At 38.7% G+C, this 23766-nt stretch overlaps 1 protein-coding gene across 4 annotated transcripts in view; it reads left to right on the top strand.

Annotated features, from left to right (window-relative positions):
* Positions 1 to 23766, top strand: part of Opa1 (Opa1 mitochondrial dynamin like GTPase) — a 648761-nt gene that overhangs the window by 43601 nt on the left and 581394 nt on the right. For 2 of the 4 annotated variants that reach the window (XM_090383386.1, XM_090383388.1), the window contains one exon: positions 11392 to 11436. The exons of the other annotated variants lie outside the window; for them this stretch is intronic. In XM_090383386.1, coding sequence (XP_090239512.1) covers positions 11392 to 11436 — 45 coding nt within the window. The remainder of the gene's footprint in view (positions 1 to 11391; positions 11437 to 23766) is intronic. 4 annotated transcript variants of the gene reach the window in all.

Here is a 23766-nt window from a genome sequence, read left to right as displayed (position 1 = left end):
CTTTTACGTGTATGTGCAAAGACAAATAATCCCTATTTAAGTTTCATACTCACCCCTATTCGGTAATTTTCATTCCTGTGATCATGATATACAGTCAAAGCATTGTGAGCTTCAGGAAGGAAAATCATTTTGCAATTTTTTTCGTTAAATTCTTTTAATTAATTTTCTGATTTTTAATTGTGTTAAATTGATTTTTAATTATTTTTTTAAATTATTTGTTACTCTAATGTAAGTTTTTCGATTTTTTTCATTTTAATTTCTGGAGAGTATCATACAGAAGTGTTCTACGTACTATATTGAGGTAAACTTCTCTGATTATTTTACAAATATTGATATCAACGTAGAACGTATTGAGCGTTACAGCTGTGGTTCATACTATCTAGGTCAGTATTAACATTTCCCTGAGCACCTCTGATCGCAACCTAGTGATTATCTCATCTCCAATAAGCCTATGTCTCATGGCCACTTGTAGCCTCTTGTCATTCGGCATTACAGGAATACGAAACGGGTTGATCTGCATTCTTCAAATTCTTTTTCTTTGGTTTTGTTTACTGTTTTAAATTTTCTGTTCTGAATGTTTGCTGAGGTTGCATCAGTGAAATTATTCTTATAGGGATGAAATCCTTTATTCCACATTCTACTTTAAAATATAGTCCTTTACCTAAACCTTGGTAAATGTTCAGTAAAGTTTTTTTTTTTTTTTTTCCCCAGTAAATGTACTAAGGCTGTTCAAGATAAGAATGTTGCCTGTTGTGATTAGCTGGCATCCAAATCTCCAGGTTCATCTAAATCTGCCTCTGCTATAGCTCACAACAATTGTAAAACAGTTATTAATTAATCCAAACTTTATTTTGAATAGGTTAAGAGAAACTTGCTTTTATCCATATGACATTGATCATTCTGGTTGTTTGCCAAAAGCTGTTAGCCACAACTTTGTGTTTGTACATCTACATCTGTTAAAACCTGATGATTCTATTGCGAACTCATCCAAATTTTTTTGGACACTTAAGTTTTTGGATAACCCCCACTATTGTTTATTGTGAATAGATTACTTAAATTTTGATACTATAATGTGTAGTTTCAAACCTGGAAACTGTATACACCGTACCTTCCTGATAGGAGCAGAGTATTCTTGAAGTTTCTCCTATGATTCATGGGTACCCCTGGTAATGTCATCATCATTATCAGCCGTTTTCAATCTACTGCAGGATGAAGGCCTCTCCAGCAACTTTCCAGTTCCTTCTGTTTTGTGCAATGGACATTTATTTGCTGCCCATGAACTCTTGAATTTCATCTGCCCATCTCTGTCGTGTTCCTGGTTTTCTTTTAGCTTCTCTTGCATACCATTCTGTTATTTTCTTATTCCATCTGTCATTATGTTTTTTTTTTTTTTTATGAGAACTCCAAACACGAAAGGTATCAAAACCTATAGTACTTAGTACCGTGCATGGGTTGAAGGAGAAGTATGGGGAGAGGGGAGGGGAGGGGGATGCCGGAAACTTTGCTCTAGAGACTAAACATGGGTTTCACCACTTCAAGCTTCCAATAAGCAAAGTGGTGGTATTTCACCGGTTGATGAAAGTCATCTACCACCTTCGAGCTATGTGTCCTGCCCCAGTCCATTTCAATTCTTTAGTTTTGATAAGAATGTCCTTTACTTCTGTTTGCTGCCTAATCCATTTGTTTCTCTTCTTATCTAAGAAGTAACAGTCTGATTCCTAATATAATTTGTTCCATTCTTTGCTGTGTGGTTTTCAGCTTCTCTTCCATTCTTTTGGTGAGTGCCCAAGTTTCACTTCCATAAGTCTTAGTGGGGAGTTTATATTGGTTCATTATTTTATGCCCCTTGATGTGGGCACCTGTACGTGGTGAGGGGACCTCCCAGTGATGCTGCTGGTCCATCAGATTAGCATCATTGGGATCTAATGCCTGCAGCCTAGGTTCCAGGCTAAAAACATCAATGGAATCTGGCATGTTTGCCATATGTTGCGACCCGTGGTTGAGAGGCCCAGCCTCAACACATCACTTTTGCCCCTGCTTCAACAAGACAGATGGTTCTAGATGGCCCAGCTAGGATCAATTGGCTAGTGGGTTCATCTGCAAAGGGTGAACCGTGTCAATGCCATGCCTCTACCCTCATGGTCCTTCAGGGACATGATTCAGGCTGGCAGCAGTGCGGGTATGGTGTCCGGGTATCCCTGGAACCCCACTCCTGAGCGCATTTATTACTTGTCGGGCAGTGGGCATCTCTTTGGGCTCCATGTTTCATGGTGTTATATATTACAGATGTTCCATATTACAGTGCCTCTAGTGCCAGAAATATGGACACTTGCAATTAGCCTGCTGTGGAGCCCTTGCCTGTGCTCAGTGTGCTGCAAAGGACCACGAAATAGCATCATGTTCATCTACAAAACCCACCTGTATTAACAGGTGTGTTTTATAGCTGAACATATTTCAAGAGGCGAGAAAAGCAGTGAAATCTATAGATATAAACAAATCTACATTCTACAGAAGGTAGAAGGGAGATGTTCTTTCAGAACACAAACTGAAATGGCCATCCCTCCAAAAGAGTCATTCACTCACATCGCATGTTACCTCTTAAGCTCACAAAGATCAAATCAACCACCACTTCCATATCAGTACCCCCAATTTGCTCCATCAGTAACAAAAGCAAGTGCTGGAGAAAAGAATAAAAAGCCTGAAGTATTGCCTAGATTGCAAGAAAATATGGATATTGAAGGGAAGGAGGTACAAGATGATTCAGTCTTGCAACTCTTTGCGGAGGAAGAAATGGACACAGGACAGCGTCCTGTGTATATTTTATTTGCTCCCCAAAAAAGATAAATCCAAGATTGATAAAAGTAAGCCCTCAGCACCTTGTAAGCTGCCCGATGGACCCACCAACCCAAAATAATGGCTAAATTCTTACAGTGGAATTGCTGTGGATTCTGGCAAAATACTGATGACATCAAGGCCTTCTTGCAAAAGCGTTGGCCAGTTTGCTTTTGCTTTTAGGAAACATATTTGAAGGCAGATGAAAACCCATCATTTAATAATATTACAATCATACATAAGGACAGAATGGGAGATGGACCTGCCCATGGTAGAGGAATAGCAATCCTTGTGGGCAACCAGACCCCATTCCAATCTATGTCGCTTTCCACTAATTTAAAAGTGGTAGCAATTTGCCTTATGGCTGGGTTTTTATTAACAGTCTGTTTGATTTATTTGTCGCCTGGGGATGACATCCCAGAGAGAGAGAGAGAGAGAGAGAGAGAGAGAGACCCCTTGATGATCTCATTGTGCAGCTGCCTTCCCCTGTCCTTATTCTTGGGGATTTCAATGGTAGGGCTAGCAACAGTGGAAGGGGACAAGTCGTAGAGTATATGTCCACGGACAATGACCTCTCTCTCTCTTCTGACTGTGGGAACTAACACCTTCCACATGCCTACCAGTACATCTTCTGCCATTGATCTTTTTAATTGCTCCCCTTCTGTCCTCCCTTCACTTACCTGGGAGGTAGAAGAAAACCCATATGGAAGCGATTGCTTCCCTGTGATAACCTGCTTACATAGTGGGAGACCTTGCCTTCCTTTTAGGTTACCACAATGATCAGGCTGATTGAAATGCTTTTCAACATCTGGCCAATTTTGACATAAGCACAGTCAGTCAGGAGCCTATCAATGATGCAGTTACGTACATCACAGAAAGTATCATCCATGTTGCTGCAATTGCCATTCCAAAAACATCCATCCGGTTTCCACCATTTCCCAAACCATGGTGAATTTCAGAATGCACAGCAGAAAAAAAAAAAAAAATTAAAGGTGCAAAACAAAGCCTGGGAGATATTCTGGTGATATCCCACCACTACTAATCTTATAGCTTTTAAACACGCGTGGGCTAATGCACATCTTACCCAATGCCAGAGTCAAAGGGAGTCCTGGATCTGTTTTGCATCTTCTATTGCTTAGGCGACCAGCTCTAAAGTAGTGTGGGACAAAATCTGGAAAATACAGCACACCCCTCTTTGGTATTGGAATATAATGGATGCACTATTGCAGACCCAACTGCAATAACCAATGCTCTTGGGGAGTCTTTATCTAACATCTCAGCAGTATCATCTTATTACCCAGAGTTCCTGGTCATTAAACATTAAGCTGAAAAAGAAGCTTTACATCCAAGAGTGTTTACCTGTACAATGTGACATTTACCATCCATTATGCAATGATTATACTTCCATCACAATCCATGGACCAGCTGCTCTTCCTATACAGTAGAATCTTCCCTGAAGAACAGTTTCCAGACAACTGGCACAAGTCAACCAACTATTCTTGCTTTTGCCGAGCCAGACAAGGATCCTAAATTTCCAAAAAATTGTAGGCCAATTGCTCTGACTGTCTGCACAAAAATTTGGAGATGTTCAACACTCACATTTTATGGTACTTGGAATCAGATGATCTCTCCCACATTCAATGTGGCTTCCAAAGGAACAGGTCGACTTTGGACTACTTAATTAGACTGGAAACATCTATTTGAGATTCTTTCCTAAAAGGAGAACACCTGGTGTCCATATTTTTTTTTTACTTGTGGAAAGCGTACGACACAATTTGGAAATTTTGCATTTTAAGAGACCTTTGCAAACTCAGCCTAAGGGATCACCTTTCCATTTAACCTGTTGCCTGTTCCAAGTCAGAGTAGGAGCTACCTCCTCTTAAACCTTTTGCCAAGAGGAGGGTGTACCACAATCTACCTAACTTTTCTAGATCCTGTTGCAGTAGCATACTGTCATTACTATCATTAACAACCCTGCCAACCTCTGTATCATTTGCAAACTTGGACATTAAGCTTGGTATACCTTCATCGACAATATCTTTAATAAATGCACAAAACAACGAGCCCAGCACCGAACCCTGGAGGACTCCACTAATAACATTAGTCCACGTAGAGCAGTGTCCATTTATTACCACTCTTTGCTGTCTCCCCCTCAACCATCCCTTTATCCATTGCAGCAACTTGCTCCTAATGCCATACTGCTCAAGTTTGTACAACAGTCTTCCACATGCAACAGTATCAAAAGCTTTCTTGAAATCCAAGTATACGATATCAAAATTATTTCTTGCATCCAGTTCCTTTTTGACCACGTTGTAGTTTTTTTTTTTTTTTTTTTTTGTTAGTTGTTGGCACATCAGCTTCTGTGGCCATACATCGTAGTATCCAGTCTAATTGGTCAGACATGACTTCCCCTTAACAAACCCATGCTGTGTCTGAACTATTACTGTAGTGTTGTCTAGGTGATCCTGCATCACTTCTTTAATCAGGGTTTCCCAATCCTTTTTAGTCACAGAACACTTTTCATCTCACAATTTATTTGTGGAACACTTGTATATTTACGGAACACAAGTTCAGCGGAAGCCAAGCGCCTCCGTAACCAGGTGGGAAGGAGCAGCAGTGCGTAGCACACCCTTCTTGATTAGACCGGGGTTCGAGCCCGTCACCACCAAATATGGAGGATGCGGAAAGGTCAGGGAATGACCACCGCATATCCCGGAGCAATATGGCCTTAGTTGCTAATGCTCCTAAAAACCAAATAACAACAACAACAACAACAGCCAAAGAACTGTTTGTTAATATTTTATTACATACGACGCACTGTGCATTAAGAGCATCTTTATTTCCAAAACATGTAAAGCAGAGATTCAAATAACTGTCATCATACTATCGTTTTGGTCTCTTATTAGTTGGTTCCCATTATTTCACTTTGGATTTTTGGGGAAGAAAAGGCTGCGATTGTTCATCCTCACTATGAAGTGTGTTCGTTTTCATCGACCACAGTTGCAATACTAGAAGTACTTGCCTTGTTTTAAAGTTCCTTTTTTAAACCACAAATCCATGGTCATTTCTTTTAATGATATTTCGAAATACTGATAATTATCAAAAAAATATTTATACAAGCATGCGACTTTAGTTATGCTTACTAGTTTTCTGCACTACTACAGAACTAATCTTGTAATTGCGAAGACAGTCCGAACCGCACCACCAGCACTGTGTAAACATGAAAGAATGTGTCAGCTGAAGGCTACTTTTCATCCACCCAACGATGCATGATATAGGTTCGATACCCCTTCTCCCTCAACCCATGCAAAAGGTAAACTGCAGCCATTATCAACCCACTGCAGGATGGAAGCCGCCGCATCAATTCACGTTGGGGGAAATGAATTGATGCGGAGTTTCTTAACTAACAGCATAACCCCTCCTCCCTTCCTATCCTGTCTATCCTTTCTGTACACATTGTAATTCCCAAAATTCCAATTCTGCACTGCTTATATCTGTGTGACAGCATGTCTCTGATATCTCAACAGTATCTGCCTTTGATGTCTTGATCAGCTTACAGATTCATCAAATTTATTTACTATACTTTTAGCATTGGTGTATATGCAAGTATACATGCGCCTCATCTTACTCTTAGTTACCCTAACACAGCCCATGTATTTACTTGTTCTGTGATGACTTCCAGCAGCTCTTGAAATCTCCCGCAACTTTCTTTATGTTGCTGTGCATTACAATAGAAGCAGTGCTTTCACTCTGCTTGCTTTTAATCTGTGAATTCCCCCAAGCCAGCAGTTTTTTGACCCACCTAACACTGCCTCGATAGCATCAACAATTATTCTTGCACCCTTTCTATTTAAGTGTATCCCATCCCTGTAGAAGCAGTTTCTCCTGTTAGCAAGCACAGACCATGCTGAAAAAAATTCTACACCGTGAGCCTTACTTAGTCTTTCCAATGGCCGAATTGATCGACAAGGCTTTCATCATATAAGCCCTTCTATCATGTCTAAACAGAATTGCAGACACTTTCAAATTCAACCCTATCTTGTGACTTTTTTTCAACATTGACCTGTATTTCTTAATGAAATCTGCAGATCTCTTACTCTTAAGGTCATTGGTTCCAACGTGTACAACAATATTACCTTTTGTGCCTTTAAAAGATGATATCTTCCATACAAGGTAATAACTTTTGCCCTTGGGAAACATACCCTGGTCCTGTTCTACCTATCCTTTTTGCATAATATATTCCCCATCTCATGACAATAGTCACCAACAATAACTAGTTTCTGTGGGGTGTATTCTGCCTTGGAGATTGCCACTGTGTTGCCTGATGCCCAGGAGTGAGCTGTGGCATTGAGTTAGGCAGCTGAGAGTGTGATGGGCCCCTCTTATTAAATTCTTCAAGGGCATTTACCCCACACCTCAAACTCTCATAGATGCCCATCGGAATGCTGAGTTGGTGCCTAATTTCTCACAGTCTCTGCACCTAGCACACGCAGACACATCCTCCTTGGCTGGATCATGTCCTGTTCTAGACAGTTCTGCAAACGTTTCACATTTCACGCTTTTTTTTTTTTTTTAGACTGTGATGCATTGGAGAATCGCTCCCTTCAGATCTTCCCTGAGCCACAGCACTCTGGCTAATCTTTGAGCGTTGCGTTGCTTTGCTGCTCTAGTCTGGGTTATGATTCCATTTAAGTACAACTTAATTGACAGTGAAATTTAATAAGATTAATGAATTTTACTGATTAATTGATGATATTATACTATAGTAAGCTCATGGATTTCTAATACAGTGCTACGTGTTTTGCTATCTAGTTTTACATTAAATCTTATACTACCTACTTCAGGATATACGTTATATCATATAACAGTGGCGTCAAGTTATGAACGGTAAATCTACGGACACTAAGTATTAACTTTCAAAATCGCTATCTGAATTAAAAATAAACCAAGGAGCTTGACTAGGACTATAAGCTACTTATAAAAATAATTTAATATTACAATTAAGTCAATAAATTGGCTAAATATAATTAAAAAATTAGCGTTTGCCGGAGCTGCAAAATCTTGTCCAGCTCATAGATACCCTTACCAAACACTTACATATACACTTACATATACCCTTACATATATGTTATGAAAATAGCTTATATGAGATTAAGCCTGTAATTGAATATTGGCCGTCTAATCTGCACAGAGACCATAAAGAGGAAGTTGTTCTAGCTTGGCTCTGCATAGGGCACAGTCATCTGATGCATGCTTTTCTGCTGAAAGCTGATGACTCTCCTCTGTGCGAGCTTTGTGACACCATTTTAAATGTAAAATGTTAACTTTACTGAGGTCCTAGATTTTTAAATGCTTGCCTTTTATGTTTTAGCACTTTTAACCATATGACTTAGCTTTATTCACTGTCATATTTTAACTGACAAAGACAATATGTCCGCTTAACTTTTTAAAAATCACAAACCTGTATACACGTATATAAATGTTTTTATACACATCTGGTATATTTCTTTTTACCTCAATTTCTTTTTATCTAAATCTACTTGTCTTTCCATTTGTATATACTGATATATCATTTTTAAGTTACTTGTGTCCAATTATTTTTAAATAGTGCATTTAGTGCATCATAGCCTTAGTTATCCTTGAACCATAAAAACCAAAATCAAATCAAATTATTTTACATTACAGATAAATTGGGATCAAATTGTCTCAGTATGTGACTATATCCATCCAAGATTTATTCTTCTCTTGACTTCCATTCATTTATCATTATTATAGCTAATGACTTGTTCAAGAAAAGTATATGAATCCACCTTTTCTTTCTGCTCCTTCAATGATTATATCATTTCCTGTGGTATACTTGTTCATCATTACCTTTGTTTTAACCGTATTCGTCTTTAGTCAGAAATCCTTGCTAACTGCATAACTGATTAAGATTTTCTTTTAATTTTCAGGATTATGGCTTATGATCATAATTTCATCTGCAAATCATAAATGGTTTAGGTACTCACCATTCACATTAACTCCTTTGTGGCTAGTGCAGTCTTCTGAAAGCTTCTTCAAGACCAGCAGTAAACAACTTTGGAGATAGTGTCTCCTTGTCAAACTCCTTTCTCAATTTTAAATTTGCTACTCTCTTCGTTTAGTCTAATAAAGGAAATAGCAAATTTAAAATTGAGAAAGGAGTTTGACAAGGAGACACTATCTCCAAAGTTGAGAATCCTGTCCTAAAGCCAGCTTGCTTTTTTGGCTGATTGCATCAAGTATTCTTTCTAATCTGTTTATAATGATCCTTGTGAACAACTTGATGTATGGCAACAAGCCTAATTGGTCTTTAATTTCTGATTTTTCTCCCTTCTTATGCAGCAAAATTATGATTGCTTTATTCCATTCCTTAAGCGTCATGCCTTTCTTAATTTATTTTGTGAATAGGCTTGCTAGTTTCTGTACCATGTGTCTTCCTCCTAATTTTAACAGCTCTGCAGAAACTTCATCTTCACCTGAGGATTTTTGATTCTTAGTTTTCTTCAGTGCATATTCTACTCATCAGGAAGGATATTGAGTATGTTGTATGTGTTGCTAATCCATCTTCTCCACTGCCGGCATCATTCCCTTGCTCCTGTATAATACTTTATAGTAGTCTTCTGTTATTTGAATTATGCCTTCTCTGCTATTTATAAGTACACCATCACTGTTCTTTAGTTCAGTATCATTTGTCTTTCTGTATTACTGCTCATGACTGCTGATTTAAGTCCTTTGTTTTCCCTTAATGCTTGTTTTACTTTTCTTGTGTTAAATCTTCTTATGCCCTCTCTGAGCCTTTCTAATGGCTTTGTATAACTCAGTATACTCAATTTTCTCCTTGTTAGTGTTTATCTTGATCTTCATTTGTCGTTTTTGGCTCATCATGACAAGTGTTTCTTTACTTTGCATTTCTTTTTACCTATAGGTTTTTTTGGCTTTATAGGTTTCTTGGGCTTTTAGGAAGTTGTATTCGTCATCAATATTTTGGTCCTGAAAGGCTGCAGAATCTTTAACTTGTTTCTAAGTTCCATTATATACTGCTTTTTTTCCTCTTCTGTTATCCCAAAGACTTTCATATTATTTACTGGAGTTAGTTTTTTCCTTTCCTTTCTTTTCTTACCTCTATATCCTGGGAATATTTCAAATGGTAATTAGTGTAAACACCATGTTATTTCCATCCCTTCTTCTTTCCTCTTTGAGCTCCAGGTATCAGTTAAATTTGTGATCAGTTAACTTTCTCAATGAATTTGTTCTCTTTCTTGAAGAATTGGTTGTGGGATAGTATCTGTAAAATTGGGTGGGGGGGGAGATAATGTAAGGTCTAATATGTAAAGAATCCAGCCATAATAGTTGTTTTTTTTTATTTTTTTATTAGATAACTTGAAATATAGTAAACAAAATATGAGGAAGTCCTACCAAGAATAGACAAAGCTATGCATACTCTACATAATGTAATAACTGCAAAAGAAAAGCATAGCAAGTGAACAGGAACCTTACCTTCTTCTTCCTGCACCAACATATATTATTCCTGCACTTGGGCCTGCTTCTGCTCTACGTATTCTTTCTGTTCATTATGTTTCTTCTTTATTATGCTTTTTCATTTTCTGTAGCTGCTCTTCTTGTTCTGCTTTACTTTATACCAGGACTCCACCTTACAGGATGAGCTCCTGGTATCTCTGAGATCTATTGCTAAATACTATAACTCTTACCTTTATACTTTGCTTTCTGTTTCTAACTTTTTATACCCCATCCTCTATTAGAAATTGGGGTACTATTTCTATCAGTAATTTGCTATCAGCTTATAACACCCCCACTTAACCTTCCCCACCCTTGCTTTGTATAGAATTTGGTTGGCATTTATTTGTATATAATTGTTTTGGTTACTATCAGTTGGGCTAACTGTTAGGTCTATAACTGGTAGATAATAATCAGAAACAGATAGCTACTACTAATTATTTTTTGGATATACTGAATGGTGCTAGCCCTTGATAATATACCATTCAAAGTATTCTGTTATTAAGAATTGGCTGAAATGCATTTAATTTGTATATATATAATTCATCAGTTTTATTATATAGGGCTTAGCATGTTGCTTTGGCTCACAGCACACTTACCATTTCTCCTTTTGTTTAATTTATGAAACTACTTTTGCTCTTATAGGAGCTTACTCATTTTAAGGGCTGTTTTGTCTCATATAAAGCTTATTTCAATCTTTTACCTCCCATAGTACATCACATGCATTTATTTTCTAATGTCACATGTATATATTCCTATATATGTGTAGCATTAGATACGTTATATACATACATATGTGTATGCAGAGGCAGACTGGGTCAAAAATTCTTACTGGGGACAACTTGTAACGGCCTTATACTAGTGTTTATGCCATATGGCCAAAATCACACCGACCTCCATCGGCCTCTGACCCACCATGGTTCCCCCGGTAAGTCTTATGGCCAGTCTGCCACTGTGTGTATTTATGTGTGTGTATATATAAAGTTTTTAATGCAAACTTCTTTTATTCTCTTTAATTATTAGGTTTCTTTGCTGTATATGGAGCATATCCTATTACCCCTGAAATAGGTGCGTTATTTTTTCTTTGTGTTTTTCTGCCACCCTTGGTATTTTAGTTGCTATTATAACATTTACTTTAATAAATTATTACGCATTACGTAACTAAATAGAAATCAGAGAATGGCTATTTAGTTAGATATGTGACCATATTGACAACAAAAGTATGTTTATTATGATATCAGTTGTTCAAAAAAGGACATCACCTGAAATAATGCGAAGTCCAAAAGTATTAATCTGAAGTACGAATAACACTAATTAACCCAGAAGTTGTCATACTCCACTGTAACAAACAAACAAGGTCATACGGCATCTGACAAGAGCCAAATTTCTTTTTCCCATTTTTTTTGATTTTTTTTTTAATCATGCTTGCCGTATACTAGTGTTTGACCTTTTGGTTGATGATTCCATTATTTATAATAACTATCGCACATTGCAATAAAACATTGCACATTATGTTCAGAGTTTTATTTTTTTTATTAAAAATTTGAAAATTTAAATATCTTGGATTCATTATTTTCAATGAAACGAAACAAAACATATATACACACATATTGTGTTCTTACTATAAAAATGATATTTGGTAAAGTTGACCGTATTAGGTAGGGAATTAGGTGTTATACACCTAATTCCCTACAGATAGATACCATTAAATAAAATTGACTAATATATATATATATATATATATATATATATATGAACAATCAGGGGTTTTTAAAAAACCAACTTTCTAAAAATGGAAAATCAAATGCAGGATAAATTTGTATTTATGCGAGTAGATAAAGCTAAAAATAACTGCCATAATTTATGAAACATTTTACACAGATATGCTAATAGATGAAATATCCAAAAATTTCTTGGAGCTGTCAGCTCCAAGAAATAAATTTTTGAAAAATTTGGTGTTTCATTATTATTATTATTATTATTATTAGCTATATAGTGCAAGGAAGCCTGAGGCTGATGCTGCACCAGCCAAAAAAAAAAAAAAAAATTCTAAATTACCCTGAGAGTTATTTGGTTTTTAGGAGCATTAGCAACTAAGGCCATATTGCTCTGCAGGGGATATGTGGTGGTCATTCCCTGACCTTTCCGCATCCTTGGTCCTTGAGGTTGTCACAGACATTCTCTCAGATATGCCAGACAAGCTGTTCTTGCTACCTGAGAGTCTAAAACACTGATGGAACTGATATTCGGGTGACACTCAAGTCAAAGTGGACCCAATTTCGGCGAAGTCCGGATGGTCTATGACAGCCAAATCCTCTGCTTGCACCTTCACGATGGTGGGACTGTTAGTAATCCTGGGTATAACCTTCATGCACAAGTACATGGTGGGTGACCACCCAGGTGTGAACCAACGTAAGCAGGGGTCGAGGTGTGGCGCCCACACCACATGGAGGAACGCCGCCCCTCTATGTTACCAGGCAGTACTAGGTGGTAGATGACTCTCATCAACCGGTGAAATACCACCACTTTGCTTATTTTGGAGGCTTGAAGTGGTGGAACCCATGTTTAGTCTCTAGAGCTAAGTTCCGGCCAACCCTTCCCTATCTCTTCCATCATGCAGTATGATTGATGATTTTTGAGGTTATGATGAATGTCGTGGCGCGATCCAATATTCCTTACGTTTCGAGGATACAGCTCTAAAACGGTGTTTGCAGGCCGGCTGCTAGTTAGTACACCGGACTGAACCTATTGGTAACTCTCTAGGAAGCTTCCGGATCAGCTAGTGTATAATCTTGCTATCTCTACTCTGCCAGATAGTGACTGGAGGGAGTCCGAGTAGTGTGTATGCGGGGAGCATTGTCGAGGCCACGTTATGTCAAGGATCTGGGTATATTCTTACCACATGTACGCCATATACAAAAATTTCATTACTTCATACAGCATGTCCCACCCACTTTTTCTTACTATTGAATACACCATAAATTGTCAAAATAATAGAGCAAGCTTATCTGCGAAAAGATCTAAACCTCCCAAGGACTTCCTAATTCATTTCACAAATATACGTGGTCTCAATTCTAATCTCAACGATGTCCATTTCCACTTGCAGTCTTCCAAACCCCATGTACGTTTTCTGACTGAATCTCAGTTATCAGTTGATTCAACTACTGCTCATCTCAGATGGTCAAATTATTTGCTGTATGATTCCTTTCGCCTCAAAGGTGGTACTTGTGCATATGTCCGTTCTGATATTCCCTGTCAGAGACTTGGCAATTTGGAATCTCCTCTCTTTGATCTTCTCTGGCTTAAAATCTTTCTACCTCATTGTGTAAAATTCATCTGTTGTCTCTACCGTTCTCCCAACTCCACTAATCACATGGAGCTCTTTGACTTCCTCTCTTTGCAACTTGACTTTCTCCAGTCCAACTTTCCTAACAGTGAGGTAATTTTCCTTGGTGATTTTAATGTTGACAACTCCAGCTGGCTTCCGTTTTCTAGTCACACCGACCCAGCAGGTCGAGATGCTGAGGCTTTTGCAATTACTAATGACCTAGCACAGATTGTTCATTTACCTACAAGAATACCGGACAATCCTAATCATACAGCCAATACGCTTGATCTTTTTCTCACAAACAACCCTTCTAAGTACACGGTTGAAGTGAGAGGTCCTTTAGGCACTTCAGATCACAACTTAGTGATTGTCTCTTCTTCTCCAATGGAACCTTTATCTCATGGCTATTCCCAACCTCGTGTTGTTTGGCATTACAAGAATGCAAAATGGGATGACCTACGAGACTTCTTTTCCTTGGTCGGATTACTGTTTCAAAACTTCTGATGTGAATGTTTGCTCAGATCGTGTCAGTGAAATTATTCTTGCAGGAATGGAATCCTTTATCTCTCACTCCACTTTAAAATCTCGTCCTTTATCTAAACCTTGGTTTTTCAATAAATGTGCTAAGGTTGTTCAAGAGAAGAATGTTGCATATCGTAATTGGCTTGTTTCTAATTCTTCAATTTCATTTTCTGCCTACACCAAAGCTCGCAACAATTGTAAAGCAGTTATTAATCAGTCCAAACTAGAGTTTGAACAGGCTAAGAGTAGAAAACTTGCTTCTTGCCCTAATGGTAGCCAAGCATTTTGGTCTCTTGCCAAAGCTATTGGCCGCAACTTTTGCCAATCTCTGCTCCCACCTCTGTCCAAACCAGATGGTTCTGTTGTCACTTTAGCCAAGGATAAAGCTGACCTGCTAGCATCCCATTTTTCTTCCAGCTCATGTATTAATGATCTTGGTAAAACACCTTCCACCATTCCCAACATGATCCATTCAATGCATGCTGTGGTCTTCCGTCAAAAGGATATTAGAAAGATTTTAATGAATCTTGATGCTAAGAAAGCTCCAGATCCTGATGGTATTTCTTCACTTGTTCTCAAAACCTGTGCTCCTGAACTTACTCATATCTTTGCCGCCTTTTTTCACTTTCTTATTATAAAGGTGTTTTTCCTTCTGCTTGGAAATTTGCTCATATGCAGCCAGTTCCTAAAAAGGGTGACAAATCCCTCCCATCCAATTATCGTCCCATTGCAATTACTTCTACTCTTTCTAAAGCAATGGAGAAATCAATTAACCGCCAACTCTTAAACTACCCAGAAACCTTCCATCTGATCAACGATCGCCAGTATGGATTCCGTCGATCCACTGGTAATATTCTGGCTTATGTTACCCATTTATGGACTAATTCAATGGAAAGGTTTGGTGAAACACAAGTAGTTGCTCTTGACATCTCAAAGGCTTTTGATCGTGTTTGGCATAAAGGTCTTCTAAACAAGCTTCCATCTTATGGTTTGCCAACTGTTTTTAGTAATTGGTTATCCAGTTTTCTCTCTGATCGCTCACTGAGGGTGATGGTAGATGGCTCTCTGTCTTCTAACTTCTCCACTAATGCCGGTGTCCCCCAAGGGTCAGTTCTTTCCCCCACTCTTTTCCTCTTGTATATTAATGACCTTCTTCCATTGACCGGAAATCCTATCCATAGTTTTGCCGATGATAGCACATTCCATTCCACTTTCCATTTTTAGAAACCTTGTCCTGCTCAATCAGCTTCAACCTCTTGAAAATCTGCTACCAATTCCTTAAATGCTGATCTTCAGGTAATTCTCCAGTGGGGCAAAGACAACTTAGTTGATTTCAACCCTTCTAAAACTCAGTCTTGTCTTATATCTCGCAAAAAGGATTCTTCTCCTCCAATGCTTATCTTTAGTGACACTCCGATTTCTAGGCAAAATGATATCTCTCTTTTGGGGATTACCTTGACTTCCAATCTCTCTTGGCACAAGCACATTAAAAATATTGCTTCCTCTGCATCTAAAAAACATGGTTTTCTTTTTCGCTCTTGGCGTTACTTTTCTTCCAAACAGCTGCTCACTCTGTATAAATCGCAAATCCACCCTGCCATGGAATTTTGTTCCCACATCTGGGGTGGTGCCCCCAAAACCTCTCTCAGGCTTCTTGATTCCATTCAGAAGAGGGCAGTTAGGTTAATTAATGATTCATCTCTAACAGAGTCTCTCCACTTGCTTTCTCATAGACGTACTGTTTCTGCTGCATTCCTCTTCTATAGATACTTCCATGGGCACTGTTCTTCTGAATTGGCTTCTATAATTCCTGCTCTCTCTTTCAAAACAGTCCGAACACGTGCCGCCACTAGCCAACATCCATTTACTGTCAAACTTCAAACCCACAGAAGCAACTTTTCATCTTCCTCATTTATTCTTTCAACAGCCGTTTTCCGGAACAACCTTCCTTCATATGTATTTCCTGAAAATTACAATCTACAGAAGTTCAAGTCCAATGTCAACAAATATCTTCTTTCGTCTTCTCAATCTCCAACCCAAGCACGGTACTAAGTTCTATAGGTTATAATACCTCTCGTGTTTGGGGTTCTCATAAAAAAAAAAAAAAAAAAAAAAAATCCTCCGTATATGGTGGTGACGGGCTCGAACCCCGGTTCGAGCCCGTTTGAAGCGTGTGCTACACACTGCTGCTCCTTCCCACCTGGCTACGGAGGCGTCTACCCTGAGAGAGAGGAAGGAATCACCAAGGAAGAGAAGAATGATGATATCCAACTCAGGACCCTGAGTGTGCCAAGCCCATACTCACCATATGTGAGCCCCTTGGGTTAATTGACCTAATTGTCATTTAAATTGTAATCCCTTAGTAGCTTTATAATCCTAGTCATTAGTTTATTTTTAATTTAGCTAGAGATTTTGTAGGTTACTACTTAATATACATAGAACCTTTCTATCGTTCGCATCTTACTGCCATTCTTAAAGCATTATAGATCGAGTGGTCATGAAATTCTATTTTAATTGTAGTAAATAGGTAGCTCTAAAGTTGAAATTATGTAGATTGGTATTAGTTGGATAATTTTGTTATATATTATAATTAACTTAATTTTCAAACGTAATGGTATAGGCTAATACATATAATGCAAACCGTGGCGTCGTAGCTGGTGAATGGAGTAGGATTGTTATTGCATTTAACTTTTTATTTATAATTGGAAGTGCAGTTATTATTTGTGATTCTCTGAGTACATTGGTGAATTTGTTACTTATCATTTATAATTGCTTAAGGAACCACATTTGACTTCTGCCACCATTTTTTTGCATAGATAAGAACATTTGAATTTTAATTACATATAATTAACATAAACTTCATAGCATAACTGGTGCATAGTTTTCTTACTGCATTAGGTATATTTGATTATTTTTAATTATAGTGAATTTCAACAAAACTCATGTCTTAGACCAGAACAGCAAAGCAAAGGGCTTAAGCCGGTGGGAGTGCCACGGCTCTGGGGAGAACTGAGGTGGGTGCGGTTGTCCTCCCAATCATGGACTTATGAAATGTATGGCTTGTTTGATGATTGCGGATCTATCTGGAACGAGACATGATATTGCCAAGGGGGGATGTCTGTGTGTTGGTTTGAGGATATTAGATGGCAACTCAGCATTGTCATGGGCCTTTATAAGTTCTTGAAACACAGGGTGTATGCCCTCAAAAGATTTAAATTAGGGAGGACCCCCATCAAGCTCTGAGTTGCCACATCAATGCCAGAGTTTGCACTTGATCATCAGGCAACACAGGCAACTCCCAAGGCAGATTGTACTGGTCCCACAGGAACTAGTTGTCAGTGACTGTCATCAGGGAAATAGGAAATATATTGTGCAAAAAGGATAGGTGGAATCGGACCAGGGTATGACTGCCAGAGGAAAAAATAGTTGATGTCATAGAAGAGATATCATATTTTAAGGACATAAAAGATGATACTGTTGCACAAGTTGGCACTAATACTTTAATAGTAGGAGATCTGCAGACTTACTTAACAAGTACAGGGCAATGTTAAAAAAAAAAAAAAAAAAACGTTAAATTTGAAAGTGTCTGCAATTCTGCCCAGACATGATAAGAGGGTGTATATGATGAGAGCCTTGTCAGTCAATTTGGGCCTGGAGAGTGAGAGATTGTGCAAGGCTCATGTGATAGAAATTTTCTCATAATGGTTTGCTTACTAACAGGAGAGACTGCTTCTACAGGGATAGGGGATACACTTAAATAGAAGGGGTAAAAGAATATTTGCTTATGCTACAGAGGCAGTATTAGGTGGTTTAGAAAACTACTAGCTTAGGGGAATACACAGACTAAAATATTAACAATAGATGCAGGCAGAGGTGAAAGTGATTCTTGCACTGCTTCAATTGGAAAGAACAGCAGCCTTGAAACAATGTACAATAAATTTCAAGGTCTGTTGGGCGTCATCATGAAACAAGTAAATACAGTCTGCTTTAGGGTAACTAAGAGTAAGAACAGGTACATGTATACTTGTATGAACACCAGTGCTAGAAGCATAGTAAATAAATTTGATGAATTTTAAGTGTTGGTAAAGACATAAAATGCAGACACTTTTGGGATATCAGAAACGTGATGTTATTCATATATAACTGATGCAGAATGCAATGTATACAGAAAGGACAGACAGGATGGGGAGGGGAGTGGCTGTGCTCTTAGTTAAGAAGCAATGTCGAGTCAGTTTGATGTGACATAAGCACAGGGAAACAAAAAATTAGGGCAGAACAAAGAACGACTTGACTTAAATAGTAGGCCATTAAATCAGAATGTCTAATAATGAGGGATATTATGTTTACAGATATTGACTGGAATTTGTAGGTTGGTCGCTGACAGACTAACAAGATTTTTGTGGATGTCTTGGATGACATGCTTTTTTCAGTAGCATGTTAGACAGGCATTTTTTTTTTCATTATCTGCAAGCCAATTAGTACTGCAAGAGCCAAAGCTTATCCATGCTTTATTGCTCTTGCAGTGGAAAATATTACGTATCAATCTTTAGCTGCACCTTCCCCTCTGAAAAGTCAGACATAGCAGGGCACATTACTGCCCCTGTCCCATGGAGGCGAAAGGGTGTCTCCATGTAAAAGAGTTATGTAAACTTTAACTCTCTTTTTTAAACTTTTAATGTAAAGCATTTGAATCTTAAAATCATCATGAATTCAATGCAATTACAACTCATTGAGACAATTTGTTTCTTAGATTAAAAAAAAAAAAAAAAAAACCCTATAAAACTTACAACTCTATAAAACTCAATATTTTTGTATATTTAAAAATTTTTATAATATTTTTGTATATGTAAAATTTTATATATATATTTTTGTATATCTATATAATAGACCGGGGTTCAAGCCCGTCACCACGAAATACGGAGGATGCGGAAAGGTTAGGGAATGATCACCGCATATCCTGCAGCAATATGGCCTTAGTTGCTAATGCTCCTAAAAACCAAACAAACAACAACAATATCTATGTAAATACACCATAGTTTACCCACAAGTTGAACTACATACGTAGTGTAATGGCATCTTTTAGATTTTATCTCATATTAGCATTAGTAGAGGCATACGAGGCAAGAAAGCAAGCTTATGCAGCATGAGCCTAAAAAACTCTCCCATTTCACCCCTTCATTTGTTCCAAATGTCTGTCCAGCTCAGCCTTAAATTTATTTAGCCTATTAGCTTCCACAACAGATGGAAGCCTGTTCCACCAGTCAACTACATGCTGGCTAAAAGCAAATTTCCACACCACTATTCTACAACTATCTTTCCTCAATTTGAAACGGTGCCCCTTCAGGTTCTTAGTTTCAGCAAGGGAAAGAATTCTATCAGCATTCAGCTTGCTCAACCCATTCAAGGCCTTATACACATCAGTCAGATCACCTTGTAGGTGCCTACTCTCCAGGCACTCCAATTTGCAGAACTTAAGCCTTTCTTGGTAAGAGCACCCCTTTGTTCCCCTCATTAGTCTTGTTACCCTTCCTTGTACGTTCTAGCAACTCTACATCCTTCCTAAAATGAAGTGTCCAGACCTGTACACAGTGCTCTAGGTGTGGCTGACCATTGCCTTTGTATAATTTGATAATCACTTCCCTGTCCCTACTAGTAAAATTCCTGTATATCATTGACAAGATTCCATGAACTGCTCTGGCAACCCATCAACACTACTCAGCAAACTTCATATTTGACTGCACAATTAACCCCCCCCCCGATCTTTTTCACTTTCCATCTCCCTGAGTGTAGTCCCACACAGTTGATAAGTTTCTCTTTGGTTATTGCTATCTATATGCAGTACTTTGCATTTGTCAATGTTACTCTGGCAGTGAGCTAGATGATTTTGTAATAACTGAGAGGAAAGTGGAAGAGAAATTGTTGCACATAAACATAAAAAAGGCACCCGGGGTGGATGGGATCTATCCAGTTATATTAAAGGAGGCAGCAAAGGAAGTAAGCAAACCCTTAGCCATGATTATGAGAGCTTCTTTGGACTCAGGGGAGGTACCCATGGACTGGAGATGTGCAAATGTAACCCCAATTCACAAAGGAGAATCAAAGGCTGACACAAGTAATTATAGACCTGTGAGTTTAACTTCTGTTCCAGGAAAATTAATGGAGGCACTGGTTAAAGAAGCACTGCAGGATCATCTAGACGAGACTTCAGTTACAGCTCGGACAGAGCATGTGTTTGTTAAGGGAAAGTGTTGTCTGACCAATTTGATTGGATACTATGAGGTAGTCACAAAGGAACTGGATGCAAAGAATAATTTTGATATCATATTTTTTGATCTTAGAAAGGCTTTTGATACTGTTGTACATGGAAGACTGCTGCACAGATTGGAACAGTGTGGCATTGGAGGCCAATTGCTGCTGCTGTGGATAAAGGTATGGTTGAGTGGGAGAAGACAGAGGGGGGTAATCAGTGAACACTGCTCTTCGTGGACTAATGTTATTAGTGGAGTCCCTCAGGGTTCAGTGTTAGGTCCATTGTTGTTTTCTATATTCATTAATGATATTGATGATGGTCAAAGGCTCAAAAGGTAGAATTTTGTTCATCCTGGTCTGCTTGTCAACAGGAGAGACTGTTTCTACAGGGATGGGATACACTTAAAGGGTGCAAGAATATTTGCTGATGCTATCGAGGCAGTGTTAGGTGGGTCGGAAAACTGCTAGCTTGGGGAGATACAAGGACTAATAGATTAACAGTAGCCACTGGCAGAGGTGAAAGAGATTCTTGCACTGCTTCTATTGGAATGAGCGGCAGCCTGGAAAACAAGATGCAGGATTTTTCAGAGACTGCTGGGAGTCATTGCAGTACAAGTAAACACACGGGTTGTTTTACGGTAGCTAAGAATAGGAACAGGTGCATGTATACTTGCGTGTACACCAATGCTAGGAGTTTGGTAAATAAATTTGATGGATTTGAGGTATTGTTCAAAACATCAAAGGCAGATTGTTGGGATATCAGACACGTGGTGTCACACAGATATAAGGAATGCAGAACTGGAATTTGGTGAGTACAATGTGTACAGAAAGGATCGGAAGGGAGGAGGGGTTATACTATTAGTTAAGAAATATATAAAATCCAAGGAAGTGAAGCCAATCGATCGACATCGCTGGACAGTGCAGTGTTGAGTCAGTTTGATGTGACATAACCATTGGGAGATCAAAATTGAGAGTAGTAGTGTGCTATAGGCCTAATGACTCTGATGAGTATAATAAGAAACTGTACAGGGAAATAGAGTGGGCCAGTAAATCAGAGAGTCTTATAATGTGGGATTTTAATTTCCCAGATACTGACTGGAATTTGTGGGTTGGTCACTCACACACTAGCAAGGCTTTTGTGGATTTATTGGATGATTGTTTTCTACATCAGCATGTTCGGGAGGCAACTAGAGGGAGTAATACTCTTAATCTGATTATCAGTAGTGATTCTTCATGCATTAAGAATCTGCAGATAAAGGAACCACTAGGTGGCAGTGATCACATTGTGCTGCAGTGGGATTTACTCAGAGGTAACTACCATCAGGGGTAAAGTGAAGGGTTTTTGCTTTCGTAAAGGCGACTACGTGGTCTGAGACAGTATTTAAATTCTGTACAGTGGCACCAACTGATGATGTTACCAACAGCAAATTCAAAATGGGAAGCATCCAAAGAACTTATCTTGGAAGATACTAGGCTTTACATACCAACTAAGAAATATTGTTCAAGGTTTAGGCCTAAATGGAGGTCAGATGAACTAATGAGACATATGGCAGGGATGAAAAATGCACGGGATACATATAAATTAATGGGTGACAGGGAAGCCTATGATAAATATGAGCTGTTTGTTTGTTGGTTGTTTGGTTTTTAGGAGCATTAGCAACTAAGGCCATATTGCTCCGGGATATGTGGTGGTCATTCCCTGACCTTTCTTCATCCTCGGTATTTGGTGGTGACGGGCTCGAAACCCGGTCTAATCAAGAAGTGTGTGCTACTCACTGCTGCTCCTTCCCACCTGGCTACGGAGGCGCCAGAGAGAGAGAGAGATATAATCTGGTCTGTAACCAAGTCACAAAGGAGATTAGGCAGGCAAAGGCCGATTATGAGAAATCCTTGGCAAAGGATGCAAAGAAAAACAGAAAAGAGTTCTTTATCTATTTAAACTCTAAAAGGAAAGGGATGAATCAGATTGGTCCACTGGATATTGATGGTTCAACAGTTGAGGATCCTGCTCAGGTGGCTAACAAACTAAACGAGTATTTTGCATCTACATTCAGACATGAGGAGTTATTCAGGAAGGGGAATGCCAGAGGTGAAGTAAACTCTGGCAGTGAGCTAGATGATTTTGTAATAACTGAGAGGAAAGGGAGGAGAAATTGTTGAGGATAAACATAAAGGCATCTGGGGTGAATGGGATCTATCCAGTTATATTCAAGGAGGCAGCAAAGGAAGTAAGCAAACCCTTAACCATAATTATGAGAGCTTCTTGGGACTCAGTGAAGGTACCTATAGACTGGAGATGTGCAAATGTGACCCCCAATTCACAAAGGAGGATCAAAGGTTACACAAGTAATTATAGACCTATGAGTTTTACTTCTGTTCCAGGAAAATTAATGGATGCACTGGTTAAAGAAGCACTGCAGGATCATCTAGACAAGACTTCAGTTATAGCTCGGACACAGCATGTTAAAGGAAAGTCTTGCCTGACCAATTTGATTGGATAAAAGCTAATGCTAAAAGCTAATGCTAAATGTTACTTACTCTGAAATAGGCACCATCACCCTATGATGCAGTCACAAAAGAACTGGATGCAGGGAATAACTTTGATAATATATATTTGGATCTTAGAAAGACTTTTGATACTGTTGCATATGGAAGACTGCTGTACAAATTGGCGCCATGTGGCATTGGAGGAAAATTGCTGCTGTGTATAAAGGGAACGTTGAGTGGGAGAAGACAGAGTGGTAATCAATGGACACTGCTCATCGTGGACTAATGTTATTAGTGGAGTCCCTCAGGATTCAGTGTTGGGTCCATTATTGTTTTCTGTATTTATAAATGATATTGATGATGATATATCAAGCTTAATGTCCAAGTTTGCAGACGATACAAAGGTTGGCAGGGTTGTTAAGAACACTACTGACGCTATGCTGCTGCAACAGGATCTGGAAAGGTTGAGGAGATGGGCTGAGAGGTGGCAAATGAAGTTTAACATTGACAAATGTAAAGTACTAAATATGGGAAACAGCAACCTCAGAACAACGTATGAACTCTTTGGTACTACACTGACAGTGTTAGAATATGAAAAGGACCTTCATATCTGCAGGCAGATATGAAGTTCTCTGAGCAGTGCAGACGGGCTGCAAGAGTAGCTCATGGTGTCTTGTCAATGATATACAGGAATTTTTCTAGCAGGGATAAGGAGGTGATTATTCCCTTGTATAAGGCAATGGTCAGGGCACACCTTGAGTGCTGTATACAGGTCTGGAGGCCTTATTTCAAGAAGGATGTAGAGCTGCTGG

This window comes from Mastigoproctus giganteus, chromosome 10 (assembly GCF_048544385.1).
Source record: "Mastigoproctus giganteus isolate SK-2022 chromosome 10, ASM4854438v1, whole genome shotgun sequence".
NCBI lineage: Eukaryota > Metazoa > Arthropoda > Arachnida > Uropygi > Thelyphonidae > Mastigoproctus > Mastigoproctus giganteus.
This window is presented reverse-complemented; position numbering and strand designations above follow the sequence as displayed.